The sequence below is a fragment of the Mesoplodon mirus genome (assembly GCF_964341445.2).
Source record: "Mesoplodon mirus genome assembly, chromosome: 4".
In the NCBI taxonomy this organism is placed as follows: Eukaryota; Metazoa; Chordata; class Mammalia; order Artiodactyla; family Ziphiidae; genus Mesoplodon; species Mesoplodon mirus.
Window position 1 is genome coordinate 81,302,362 of NC_138979.1, and position 13,894 is coordinate 81,316,255.

Consider the following 13,894-nt stretch of genomic DNA (forward strand, 5'->3'; position numbering starts at 1 on the left):
TGGGGTCACATGACCAGTTCTGGCCAATAAACTGCAATAGGAAATGGTCCCTGCTGGACCAACTGTTCCCCGAGAGCTTACTCCTGCCTTGGAGAACCTCAGTGCCTCCTGGAAAGATGATGTCAGCCTAAGATGAAAGAAGTCTAAATCCTAGAATCACTGGTAGGAAGACAGCTCCAACCAACCTACATCACACTTTGCGAGGATGAGAAATAAACTTCTGTTGTGCTAAATCACAAGGGTTTCAGGGATTGTTACTGTAGCATAAACTAGAATTGATTATCCTGGCTTCCATGGCGCTCGGCAACGTTGGACTTAAATGGAATCGAAAAATGGGAAGAAGTAGAAAAGGAGAGGGGGGAAGCTAGCAGTGCACGCAGCTTTGTGACTCTGGCCGGCTAGGACAGGAATAGAAACGCCCAGCCTCTCAGATCTGCTGCCCAGAATCGCTCACTGGGAAAGGTGTTAACAGCAAAAGAGGCTCCGGAATGAATTGAGAGCTCAGTGGCAGGGAGGGACCCTCTCATTTCCGATTCTGCCTCTGTGGGTAAACAAGAGCTCCTGAGTGAGGTCTGACAGGGACACGGGGGCGCCGTTTAATGAGCAGCTTGTTCTAGAAGCCGACAGTTATGCAGGAACAAATCACTCTCCATTTCCTTTATCGCTCCTCAGTCGCCCTGGCCAATTTAGAGACTGTGTGCATGGCCGACTTGTAGACGATTTCTTTCCTTGAGATAACAGCTGGGTGTTAAAACACAAACTAATTAATTTTGCCTTCCTAAACGAGGTTAGCTGGGTGCATCCAGGATGCTTTGCGAGGATGAGAAATAAACTTCTGTTGTGCTAAATCACAAGGGTTTCACAAGGATGCTGTATTGACAATGCACCTTTAATATCCCAGTCTGGAGGCTTTAATTAGAAGGCAAAGTAATCTCCAAAAAGGCAGTAATTATTTTTCAAATTTGTTACCCCAGTTGCCAAGACAATTAAGTGCCGTATTTTATGAGCATGGACAGCAATAAGTGAAGATTGCCAAAATCATCACCAAAGCACACTTATCCTTCTCCCTGGATTCCTGTGCTTGGTATGTGGCAAGCATGGTGGCTGCCATGGTTGGAAAAAGTGACCAAAGGGGCTTTCTCTAAGAAGCTGAAAGCATTTTGTGGGATATAGCTCATATCGTCCTTGTGGAACAGGAATGCCTCACAGGAGGTCATTGAGGGATACTTGGTGATGCTTTGCACAGGATCATCAGCAAAGCCAGAAACAGGGCTCTCAGACTCCTGTTCTCTCGTCACCTACATCACCAGCCCGGTCTCTGGTCCAGGGGCCTCAAAGCCCATTGCTGTCTTTCCTTGGGAACACCTTAGAGCTCTGGTGTCTTGGGGGCATCTCAGGATGTAGCTTCCCAACTTTGTGGAAGTGGAGATCGGGGGGTTTGTTTCAGAATTTGGGGCTGGTATGCAGAGCTGGTTAAGCCCTGGGGATGCTTGAGGCTGATTCCTGGTCCCCAGCCCTCCATGCTTACCCAAGCCAGTGTTCTCACTCAAGTAAGCCAGGCTAGCCTCAAGTATTACCATGCCACCAAAAGCTCCCCCATGACTCCTGGGGTCCACAGGATAACATCCAGCAGCCTCAGCCCAACTTGTGAAGCCCTTGAGATTTGGGCCTGAAATCCCTCCCACCACCTGGCATGCACAGCCACACTGCCACCAGGAACTTCTGGTTTCTTCCAGGACACCACCACCTCCTACTTCTCCTGGCTGGCAACTCCTTCTCAGCTTCCCTGAAGGAAGCCTTCTAGGACCTGCCTGGATGGTTTTGTGTCCTGTATGTTGTTCTTTTCCTATCCTAGCGCTGATCATGCTATGCTATAACGATTTGTTTACTTGTCTTCCTCCTCCCCTACAATTTAAACTTCTATGAGCAAGTGGGTTGACTTCTTGCTTCCATGTAACCCCAGATCCAAGCACAGCTCACCCACAGAGTGGGTGCTTCACAGATCTTTATTTAATGAAGCAGTGAGTAAAGATTAGCAAGTAGGGGTTAATGTCTCCCTTCGGGGGCACTGGCAGGAGAGGTGGAAGGAGCCTGGCCTTACCCTAAACCCTTCTAGGCAGCCACTGGGTTCTCACATGTGAAAGGTGGGCTAACAGCATCCTAGACAGTATGTTGCCAAAAGAAAGAAGGAAAAACCATGATGCCGGTTACTTAAGGCGTTCCTCCTTGCTACACGTGGGGGTGGCCCCAGGGAGTCTAGAGACTGCTGCTCCCGCACAGGTATCGCTTCTGTCGCTAGAAGCCCTGTAGGGACCCAGCAAGACCATTTCTTGGGGGTTTAAACCTTCTGGCTAGATTCTGGAATCTAAACTGAGGCCACTACAAATAGAAAAAAAAGTTATATTTAACCTCATTCATAATTAAAGGAATTCAATTTCACACAACGAGATGCCATTTTTCACCAGATTGGCAGAGATAATAGTTGTTGATAACACATCATGTTGGGGAGGTTATGGGAAAACAGGCATTTTCAATAATCATAGGTGGGAGTGTAAATTGGTATATACCTCTGTGGTGGGCAATTTGGCAATCTCTATGAAAACTAACAATGCATATAGCATATATCCATCTCCCTTTTTTAGCAATGGCACATCTAAAAAGCAAGACTACATATATACATATGTGTGTAGATGCCAGTCCAGGACAATTGCTGTAATACTGATCACAGCAGCAGACTGGAAAAGCTTGTGATGCCCACTGATGCCTTCTGCTAACAGAAATTATGGTCCAGACATGGTGGAGTGTAAGGCAGCTGTGAAGGAGAATGAGGTGCTGCATGTCGATATGGAATAATTTCCAGAATTTAGCAAAGTGCAGTACTTAAAACATGCTCCCTTAGGTGTGAAAGTGGATGTTTCTGGAAGGATACATATAGAAAAACCAGTTTAATAGGCTGTTTCTGTGGAGAAGGGTTCACTTTTCACTTGAAATCCTTCCATACTATTTGGCTTTTTCTTTTGACTATGTCCATTGCTATTTAAAAAAAAAATGGAGACAATCCATTAAAAATGACCAATGCCATCTGTGCTTTAACACCCCAGACCTTCCTCCCTTTATTTAGGTAACACCACCAGGCAATGCACTTCCACACTCCATGTCCACTGGAGGAGACTGGGCCTCAACTCCTGTGACCGGCCCTGGAGACGTGCTCTGTGGACTCTGATAGGCATGTCTGGGAGGGGCCCCCTCCAGCCTTAGCTGGTCTCTCCCCTGCCGCCCTGCACCCTGCTTCCTCTCACCCCCTGCACCTGCCCTCCAGCCTCGGGTTCTGCTCCCCTCTGACAGGCAGCAAGGCCTACTTTGCTGAGCCGCTGCTCCAGCCCTGGCAGTGGTGCCCGCTGGATCAGCGCCTTCCGAGGGCCTAGGCTCAGCACTCCTGATGCCTAATTAAGCATGAATTCACCGGCCTTCATGCCTAATTAAGCATGAATTAAGCCTAGCCCATGGCCCTAGGCTTGTGGGCTGGGCGGCTGGCTACACAGGCCAGCCAGCGAGCTGCTTTCCTGCCCGAGGGCAGCCCTCTCTGTAGGTCCCAGCCTTCCCCATTGTGGTAACTGAATTAGAGCTATTCACTACCAGCTGCTGATCAGAGCTTCCCACTTCCTGCAGCCAAATTCAATTGCCTGGGTGTCCTTCCCCTCCATTGCTCACGCCCCTTGCCAACAGCCAGCCAGGGCACTGTGCCACCCTGAGGGCCGGCAGAGCCAGAAGCTCCTGGAAGCCAGGTTGGGTCAGGGGCAGTGAGTGTCGAAGGGCAGGCCTTCTGCTCAGTGTCTCTGCCCCACGATGCCCACTTCCCTGCAATATCCAGGACCGATAACTGCCACAGATGGCAGGAATCTTGAGAGTACATGGTGGGTAGAGATTCTCCTAGCACAGGTGTGTTGAATCAAAGGCTCTCTATGGGGGGGGGCGGGTACTATCTAGCCCAACTGTTAAAGGTTGAATTGCATCCCCCCAAAACTCATATGTTGAAGTCATAACTTCCAGTACTTCAGAATGTGACCTTTGGAGATAAGGGTCTTTACAGAGACAACCAAGTTAAAATGAGGCTACTAGAGTGAGTTCTAATGCAATATAACTGATGTCCTTAAATCTGGAGACAGACAGGCACACAGGGAGAATGATGAAGATGGCCATCTACAAGTCAAAGAGAGAGACCTGGAAGAGATTCTTCCCTCAGAGGCCCCAGAAGGATTTCTAGCCTCCAGAACTGTAGGGCAATTCATTTCTGTTCTTTAGGCCACCCAGCCTGTGGTACTTTGTTACAGCAGCCCTAGCAAACTAACACCCTAACTGTATAATACGTATTTCCCTCTCCACAGCCCAGTAAGGGGCATCCCTTGCTGTCTGGACATCTCCAAGAATGCAGAATTCATCCGTTCCTAAGGGGCAACTGTGCTCATTTCAGATGATCTTTATTTGTTGGAATGTTCTTCCCAGTGTCCAGAGGAAATCAGACTTACTCTAGATCCTTTCCCGACCCTAGTTCACACCTGGAGACTCACAGTCCAAATCTGCGAGCCCTTCAAGGGAAGGAGCCTTGATTTATTGATTTTTATGTTCCCCCAGCACAGGCCTGGAACCCTTGAGGTGCCTGTAAGTATTTGCTGAATAAGAAAGATTGCTCTCATACTCCTTGGAGACTTCTCTTCCCAAATCCTTTCAACTTTTGAATTTCTTTGTCACTGTGGCCCCTCTCCAGCCTGGTACCCAAAACTGAATGTTATTCTCCAACAAGGCCATCGCTGACCTCCCTGACTCTCAAAGATGTTACCCATCCATCCATTGCTGTGGATGTGTAATGCTAAGATCACATTATCCCTTTGAGCAACCACACATCTGCTGATGGTTGGTACTGTTTATCCCTCTTTACCTGTACAACTGTTTGGAACCCAAGTACAGAATCTTGCATTCATTCATATGAAATTTCTTTCTCTTAGATTGGCTCGTTGTTTCAGCCTGTCAAGAGAAATTTGGATTCAACTCTGAGGCCCCCAGTATTGGGAATTCCCCAAAAGTCACATCACCTGTGAATTTTCTAAGCAGACAATTGATGCCTTCAAGTAAGTCACTGGTAAAAATGGGGACAGTTGGCAGGACAGGATGCTGGTGGCCTGTTTTTAAAGATCTCCATGAAGTCAACATTAATCTAATCAATTAGTGTCTTTGGGGCATCAATGGTCAACAGACAGTGGTCAGTCTATGTGTCAAGGGTATGGGAAGGCACGTGGCAGTGGGAAAAGCAGAGACTTTGAAGCCTCTACATGTGGATTCTAATCCCCCTCTTCCCATCTGAGTGATCTTGGGCAATCCTCTTCACATTCCTGAGCCTGTTTCCTTATGAGTAAAATGGGGATGGAAATAGTATCTATCTTATAAGCCTGTTCCGAGGTATCCTGACCTTGCCGCTTGTTCTGCTTGGTGGGGAAGCTGCCCTGTGCTTGCGATAACGGTGCTGTGCAGGTGGAGTCTTGACATGCTGCTATCCACTGGGGTCTCCTAACACCACGTCTTCAGTGCAGCAGCTCCCAGCCCCCTGCGCTAATAGCACCCCCAAACCCAGAACTGGGTGGGTGTGAACGTCTGCTGCGTCGGGTGCATTGCATTAAAGCAAGACAATGTGGTTACGTTCGTGGTTGTGACTCTTACTGGCTGGGTGACCTCAAAGCACTTCACCCAACTTGTCTGGTCATCAAGGTCCTCATTTGTAAAATGAAGACACTAGGGTGCTCAAAGTCAATGCCCACTTGACGTTCTGATCAACAAGCACAAGTATTCTAATTTCCTCACACGTGTTATTTTCCACTGTTTTGATAATAGCCATTCGAGTGGGTGTGAAGTTGCAACGCATTGTTGTTTTGTCTTATATTTCCCTAGTGATTAGTGATGTTGAGCACCTTTTCGTGTGCTTATTGGCCACTTGTATATCTACTTTGGAGAAATATCTATTCAAGTCCTTTGGCCACTGTTGAATTGGGTTGTTTGATTTTTGTTGTTGTTGTTGAGTTATAGGAGGTCTCTATATATTCTGGATATTAAGCCCGTATTAGACAATATGACTTGCAAGTATTTTCTCCTATTCTATAGGTAACTTTGTAACTCTTGATATATTGTCTTTTTGGCACACAAAGAGTTCTAACTTTGATGAAGTCCATTTTTATCTATTTTGTTGTTTGTCGCTGTTGTTTTTACCTGTGTTTTTGGTGTCATACTTAACAAACCATTGCCAAATCCAAGGTCATGAGGAGATTCCCTATGTTTCCCTATAAGAGTGAATTTCTTCTAAGTGAATTGTACACTTTAAAATGGTTTCAATGGGCTATACTATCAAAAAACCAAAATAATGAGTGTTGGCCAGGATGTGGATAAATTGAATAACAAGTGTTGGATGAATGTGGAGAAACTGGAACTCTTGTCACTGTTGGTAGATTGTAAAATGGTGCTGCCACTATGGAAAACAGTATGGAGGCTCCTTAAAAAATTAAAAATAGAACTATGGTATGATCCAACAATTCCATTTCTGAGTGTATATCCAAAAGAATTGAAAGCAGGGTCTCAAAGAGCTATTCACAGACCCATGTTCATAGCAGCACTATTCACAAGAGCCAAGAGGTAAAAGCAACCCAAATGTCCATTGATGGATGAATGGATAAACAAAACATGGCATATACATACAATAGTATATTATTCAGCCTTCAAAAGGAAGGAAATTCTGACACATGCTACAACATGGATGAAACTTGAGGACATTACATTAAGTGAAATAAGCCAGTCACAAAGAAGCAAATACTATATTACTTTACTTATATGAGGTATCTAAAGTAGCTAAAATCATAGAAACAGAAGTAGAATGGTGGTTACCAGGGGTTGGATATATGAGGAAAAGGGGACTTGTGTTTAATCAGTACAGAGTTTTGGATTTGCATGAAGAAAAAGTTCTGGAGATCTGTTTCACAACAATGTGAAAATACTTAACACTCTTGAACTGTACAGTTGGAAATGGTTAAAATGGTCAATTTTATGTGGTGTATATTTTACCACAATAAAAAAGTGTTTATCCTATCCCACCCCATAAATGGGGTGTTTATTGGACAACAGATTTTTAATAAGGAAATAAGATTATTCTGCAAACTACAACCCATATTGGAACTTTGAGGTAAAGAACTCCTGACAGGTGAATTTGACTTAGTCTATTGTTCTATAGACTCCTTTATTAAATGGAGGCTAAATAAATTTCCCTCCCAGTGATTTCACCCTCTGGTCCTACTTCTACCTCTTGAGTCTACAGTACAAGTCTAATCTCCTGGTTGGTGGTTGGTGGCAGCTGCCATGATCACAGTAGCTATGACTGATTGTCTGTCTCCCCTGTGTTGGCACAGGACACACATTCTGTTGTAGGTATTGCTCCCCAATATAAATACAGAAAGCAGGGCACAGGAGACAAGCCACCTGGTCAAGGATGTTATACAACCAAGGGAGTAACGGGGCTGGGATGTGAACCTAGGTGTCCCTACCTCCAAAGCTCATGTTCTTGAAGTTAGGCCAGATTGCCTCTTAGCCAGACTCCTCCTCAGCCTTCTTCTCTATGACCCCTTGCTGTTTTCTCAAATGCCTTTGTTCTGCATCCCTCACCAGCTCATTCTTTCTCTTGCAGTAAACACCAGGTAAGTTCCCACCTGGTGGGAACAGAGGCAAGCCCTTCCTCTCAATACAGACATTGCCCACCTTCTCAGTGATGCCCTACTGGACCCAAACCCAACAGGGCCCAGTGTCCGCACAGAGGGAGGGGGCCATTGTCAGAAATCCATCCCAAGGCCCCTGAAGCCCTCATTCCTGCCCCCTCCCCTTGCTAAAAGGAGAACCCTTTCCCATCCGTCTCTCCTGCAGTATTTCCTCCCGGGAGTTCCTGCAAAGGAAGATATTGCAATCTCAGGATTAACAGCCTGTTTGTTTAAAGGGCTTATTACTGGTGCTTAATGCTATTTTGACAGGTGAAAGTGAGTCAATTATAGCTGGAAATAGTTCTGGCTGCATAGTTTCTTCCAGGTGGTTGCCCATTCCCTAGCCAAGGGACTTTTTTTCTCTTTACCAAAGGGCACTTTGTCTTCTTCCCTCATATCCTCTGACCTCAAAACCACATAAAGACTTTCCTCCTTCCAGGAGGGAACAATGTTAAAGGCATGGAGCCTAAATCCATGAGATGGGGGTTGCTGCAGCAGCCCCGCTCCGTGAGGGGGTGAAGTGGGTGCTAAAGGGAGGCTTGACAGGTCAACCTCCAGGATAAAGAATGCAGCCCTAGCGAGCCTGGGTCCATACAGGTGTCACTCTTCTCCATCAGCCATGAATGTGGCTGCCTCTCATTGAATGTCTCTCTAGGTGTTTCTTGAGGGCAATGGGTTTCTGTATTGATACCCATCCTAATTAGACCAGTGCTGGTCACAGGCTTGGGTGTCTCAGGTCGGGGGTCACCTTTATGAAGACAGCAAGAGTTCTTTCTGGGTGGCTCAAAGAACTTCCTAGGGTCACACCGAGTTAGGCTAAGGCCCCAGTGAAGATCATTCCAATGTCCCCCAGAAATTGTCTTATGTCACCAGAGCAGGACTGTGAACTGCCAGGTGGTTGGATGGACCACTGGATGCAGGGCCAAGCTGGCAGTCAGGAGTGTCATGAGATATATTTGTAACAGGTATCTCACACTTAATATGCCCAAGAAAGAGCTCTCTTCCTCAACATGCCCAAACACACACAGACTTCTTCCAGACTCTCCCATCACAGAGAATGGCACCACTGTCCACACATCTGCTCTAACTCTAACCCTGAAAGTCATCCTGGATTTCTCTCTTTCTCTCACCCCTTGAGGTCCTTAAATAGAATCCATTAGCAAATCCTGCTGCCTCTACTCTAAATGTTCTAGCAAATCTGACCAAAGTGTTGCATATCTACTACCACTGTCCCAGTCTAAGCCACAGTGATTCCCAACCTGGAGTCTTGCAATGGCTTCCCAACAGATATTCCTGCTTTCCTTTTTGCCCCTCTATGGTTTCTCCTCCACCCAGTGGCTGTCCGAGGATCATTCTCCACACAGCTCTCTGGCAACAGATTGCTCAGAACTGGCACGCCACATGCCACACATTTGCCAGCCTACTTCTCCAGGAAGGGAGGCTCAGAAAGGCCAGGTGACTTGCAGAGGTCAGATAACGAGTGAGTGGTGGAGCTGGGCTGCAAATGCACCTGGGAAAGGAAAACTGCCTCTCAAGCACCCCCCACACCCCGTGACTGCTCACCCGCGGACGGCGTGCAGCAGGCGCAGAGAGGGGTATGCAGTACGCACGTTGACGCGGTGCTTCAGGATGAGCTCGTTGACCCACTCGACCCGCTCCTTGCCGCCCCTAGCCATGAAGGCGGGGATCCACAGGATGCTGCCGTTGAGGCTGTGCAGCCGCTGCAGCAGCTTCTCCCGCCACGTGGCGTTGACCAAGTCCTCGAAGGCCCGCTGGATGACAGAGGGGTTCATGGTCACCAGGTCTGTCTTGAGCCCCACATCCTGGGCGTACTCCTGCACCGGGGCCAGGTTGCATCTGCCGGAGAAAAAGGCAGCGATGGTCCTTTTGGGGAAGCTGAGGCACTGCTGCTTATACTTAACTTTACCCATCCTTTATCTCTCCTCACATCCTCCTCATCCCCAAACAAAGACCCAGGGCATCTTCCTGAATTCACCAGGCCCTCCTGTCATCCCTGTTCCTTCTTCTCCTGACACATATATTTACTGGGCCCTTAGCACATACATAGAACCTTGCTGGGCCCCGGGGTTGGACAATGCCTGCCAGTAAGTCAGCCCTCAGCCCACAAGATGAGCATGCTATAGGCAGGTGTGACCTGGTCACATTAGGTGACAGAGTGAGGGCTCTGAAGACACACTCCTGGGTTCAGAATTCAACTCTGATATTTTCTTTCTTTTTTTTTTTTTTGCGGTACGCGGGCCTCTCACTGTTGTGGCCTCCCCCGTTGCGGAGTGCAGGCTCCGGACGTGCAGGCTCAGCAGCCTTGGTTCACGGGCCCAGCCGCTCTGCAGCATGTGGGATCTTCCTGGACTGGGGCACGAACCCGTGTCCCCTGCATTGGCAGGCGGACTCTCAACCACTGCACCACCAGGGAAGCCCAGCTCTGATATTTTCTACCTGTGTGATTCTAGGTAAACTGATCAACCTCTCTGTGCTTTCTGAGAGCTTCCTCCTGGTTAAGGAACAGCCACAACAGTTTTTCTTTAGCTATGACGGAGATCACAACATCATCCCCTACCAGGGATTAAGGCAGTCCCTAGACACCCAGTACTTAGAACGCTGCTGGACCACAGTGAGAGCTCAGTACATGTTCACTGTTATCATCAACCTCACGGGGAGGAGGAGCATCGGGTGGGCTTCCTGAGGTGGTGACCATCACGGAAAGTCTGGAAGGACGGCAGAGCAGAAGCCCATTTGTGGATAAGGCACCTCAGGAGAGTGTTTCTCCAGCTTGCAAGAGCAGAAGAATCACCTCAGGCAGTGGTTAAAAATACAGAATCCTGGGCTTCCCTGGTGGCACAGTGGTTGAGAGTCTGCCTGCCGATGCAGGGGACACGGGTCCGGGAAGATCCCACGTGTCGTGGAGCTGCTGGGTCCGTGAGCCATGGCTGCTGAGCCTGCGCATCCGGAGCCTGTGCTCCGCAACGGGAGAGGCCACAACAGTGAGAGGCCCGCGTACCGCAAAAAAAAAAAAAAAAAAAAATACAGAATCCCCCGGTCCCTCACCTGGAGGTCCAGATTCAGCAGGTGAGCTGAGGAATTGGTATTTAGTCTTAGAACCAGGCAGTTTAGGAAACATCATGCTATGGCATTTTAGGCCCAATAAATGTATCACAGGGGCCTAGGGGTATGAAGCAGTGTGGGCATTTAGGGGAAGGCAGGTGATTTGCTCTGATGGGGGCATATTGTATGGAGGAGATGGGGTGAGAGAGGCAAACAAGGTGAGATAGCAAAGAGTCTGTGTGTCAGGGATGCTCCCACCTGGCAGCCAGTGGGGGTCTGTACACAGTGGCGCCGTGTGACTTTTGTCCTGAAAAACCACACAAGTCGGCCCCACAGACAGGCAGATCTGTGAGAGCCATAGAATAAAGGTCAAAGTACAGCTACACATTGTTCTAAGTGGCTCTCGCCGTGGTGTTTCAGGTCCCTCTTTTCCAAGTGCGTGTGGACCGTTGCGGATGTGAGTCCTGGGAGGGGCAGAGCGTGCTGTGGCCATGCCTCTCAACGTGCCGTCCACTCAGTGGCACAAGGGTATTAGAAATGCAGACTGTCGGGCCCCACCCCAGACCTGATGACTCTGCATCTTGATAAGCTCAGGTGATTCATACGCTGGTTATGTCTGGAGACACTGGGCTAGAGCCTAACGGAAGGACTTCAGAGACTATCAGCCCCACCGCCCAGGTTACAGATGATGAAACTGAGGCCCAGAAAGGGGAGTGACACACTCCGAGTCACGTGACAAATGGGCAGCAGAGCCAAGACTGGACTCCAGATATCATACCACTCATCTTGCTGTGCAAGTGTCAAAAAAACAAAACAAAGCAAAACAAAAAACTGTTGGTTAGAACCCGCTGTGGCCTCTGGAAATCCTGGGGTCGGGCTGGGTGGAGAACTGAAAACTCAATATGGAAACCAGGTCAGGAAGGCCACCTTCAATGCTGCCAGGCTCCCCAGGAGGTGATCAGACCCTGCCAGGGTCAGCTTTTGCCCTCTGACCATACCTTTAACGCCCTCCCCAACTACCCTCACCCCTTCTCTGGCTTCTAATCAGACAAACCTGCCACTTCCCTTCTCCTCTCCCCTCTCCTCGCCCTCCCCAATTTTTCGACTGGAGAGCTTGGAGAAACAGGACTGAACCACTGGGTATGCCAGGCACAGACAGAACCTGGCAAAGGACAACAAACTAAAACAAGCGTGGCTGCTGGGCTGTAGCAGCTCGTGCATCACAGTGGATGCAGGAGTCAGCACCCCATCTAATCCCATGTCCTGAGGTCCAGGGAGCTCTGTGATAAGGCCACTTCCCAAAGCCCAGGACAAGGCTCTCTTTGCATCAAGAGAGTCCCGGTAGAAACGTGAGATGAGGTTCTGCCAGTGCTGGGGTGCTGTTTGGGATGAAACTTGAGGCTCTGTGTGCCCTACTTTTGACCAGGGGACAGCAAGGCCTTGTTTTTGAGTTGGGTTGGGGGTCAGGTATCAGGGCCGTGAGTAACTGTGTCCAAATGTGTCCCCAGGCGACTGGAAAATGAGAAATGAGAATGAGAGCTCATTCTCTCTTTGGAGAGAATGATGGTCAAGTACAAATACAAGTCTCTCTGTCGCCCCTTCACTTCCCAGATTTTGTCTACAGGAGAATAAAGGTACTAGTAGAGTACAACTTAAAAGAGTTTTCCAAACTTGGGCCAACAACTGGCCAGCCCAGGAGACTTTTTAAACCAACCTTTTGTACTGGGCTCTCTCCAGGGGTCAGCAAACTTTTTCTCCAAAGGGCCAGATAATAAGTATTTTAGGCTTGTGGGCTATACGCTCTCTCTGTTGCAATTCTTCAACTCTGTACAACTAATTCAACTCTACATCGCAGTGAGAAAGCAGCCACTGAGGATATGAGAATGAATGGGCATGGCTGTGTTTCAGTAAAACTTTATTGATAAAAACAGGTTATGGGCCATAGTCTGCCTGCCTCTGTTCTAGACCAACGGTTCTCAATCTTGGCTGTACAAGATCCTTTTTGACTCACGTCCTAGGGAAATGGAAATAAAAACAAAAATAAACAAATGGGACCTAATGAAACTTAAACGCTTTTGCACAGCAAAGGAAACCATAAACAAGATGAAAAGACAACCCTCAGAATGGGAGAAAATATTTGCAAATGAAGCAACTGACAAAGGATTTATCTCCAAAATATACAAGCAGCTCATGCAGCTCAATACCAAAAAAACAAACAACCCAATCCAAAAATGGGCAGAACTAAATAGACATTTCTCCAAAGAAGATATACAGACTGCCAACAAACACATGAAAGAATGCTCAATATCACTAATCATTAGAGAAATGCAAATCAAAACTACAATGAGGTATCACCTCACACTTGTCAGAATGGCCATCATCAAAAAATCTACAAACAATAAAAGCTGGAGAGGGTGTGGAGAAAAGGGAACCCTCTTGCACTGTTGGTGGGAATGTAAATTGATACAGTCACTATGGAGAACGGTATGGAGGTTCCTTAAAAAACTAAAAATAGAATTACCATATGACCCAGCAATCCCACTACTGGGCATATACCCTGAGAAGACCATAATTCAAAAAGAGTCATGTACCTCAATGTTCATTGCAGCTCTATTTACAATAGATATGGAAGCAGCCCAAGTGTCCAACGACAGAGGAATGGATAATGAAGATGTGGCACATATATACAATAGAATGTTACTCAGCCATGAAAAGAAAGGAAATTGAGCTATTTGTAGTGAGGTGGATGGACCTAGAGACTGTCATACAGAGTGAAGTATGTCAGAAAGAGAAAAACAAATACTGTATGCTAACACATATATATGGAATGTAAAAAAAAATGGTTCTGAAGAATCTAGGGGCAGGACAGGAATAAAGACACAGATGTAGAGAATGGACTTGAGGACACGGGGAGGGGGAAGGGTAAGCTGGGACGAAGTGAGAGAGTGGCATGGACATATATACACTACCAAATGTAAAATAGATAGCTAGTGGGAAGCAGCCGCATAGCACAGGGAGATCATCTCGGTGCTTTGTGACCACCTAGA

At 47.5% G+C, this 13,894-nt stretch overlaps 1 protein-coding gene across 2 annotated transcripts in view; it reads right to left on the minus strand.

The window, feature by feature from the left end:
- The window catches only part of ST8SIA2 (ST8 alpha-N-acetyl-neuraminide alpha-2,8-sialyltransferase 2), a gene marked incomplete at both ends in the record, with an annotated part of 59,884 nt that overhangs the window by 4,400 nt on the left and 41,590 nt on the right, over window positions 1–13,894 (minus strand). For both annotated transcript variants that reach the window (XM_082619073.1, XM_082619072.1), the window contains one exon: window positions 9,348–9,641. In XM_082619073.1, the coding sequence (XP_082475199.1) occupies window positions 9,348–9,641 (294 nt within the window). The remainder of the gene's footprint in view (window positions 1–9,347; window positions 9,642–13,894) is intronic.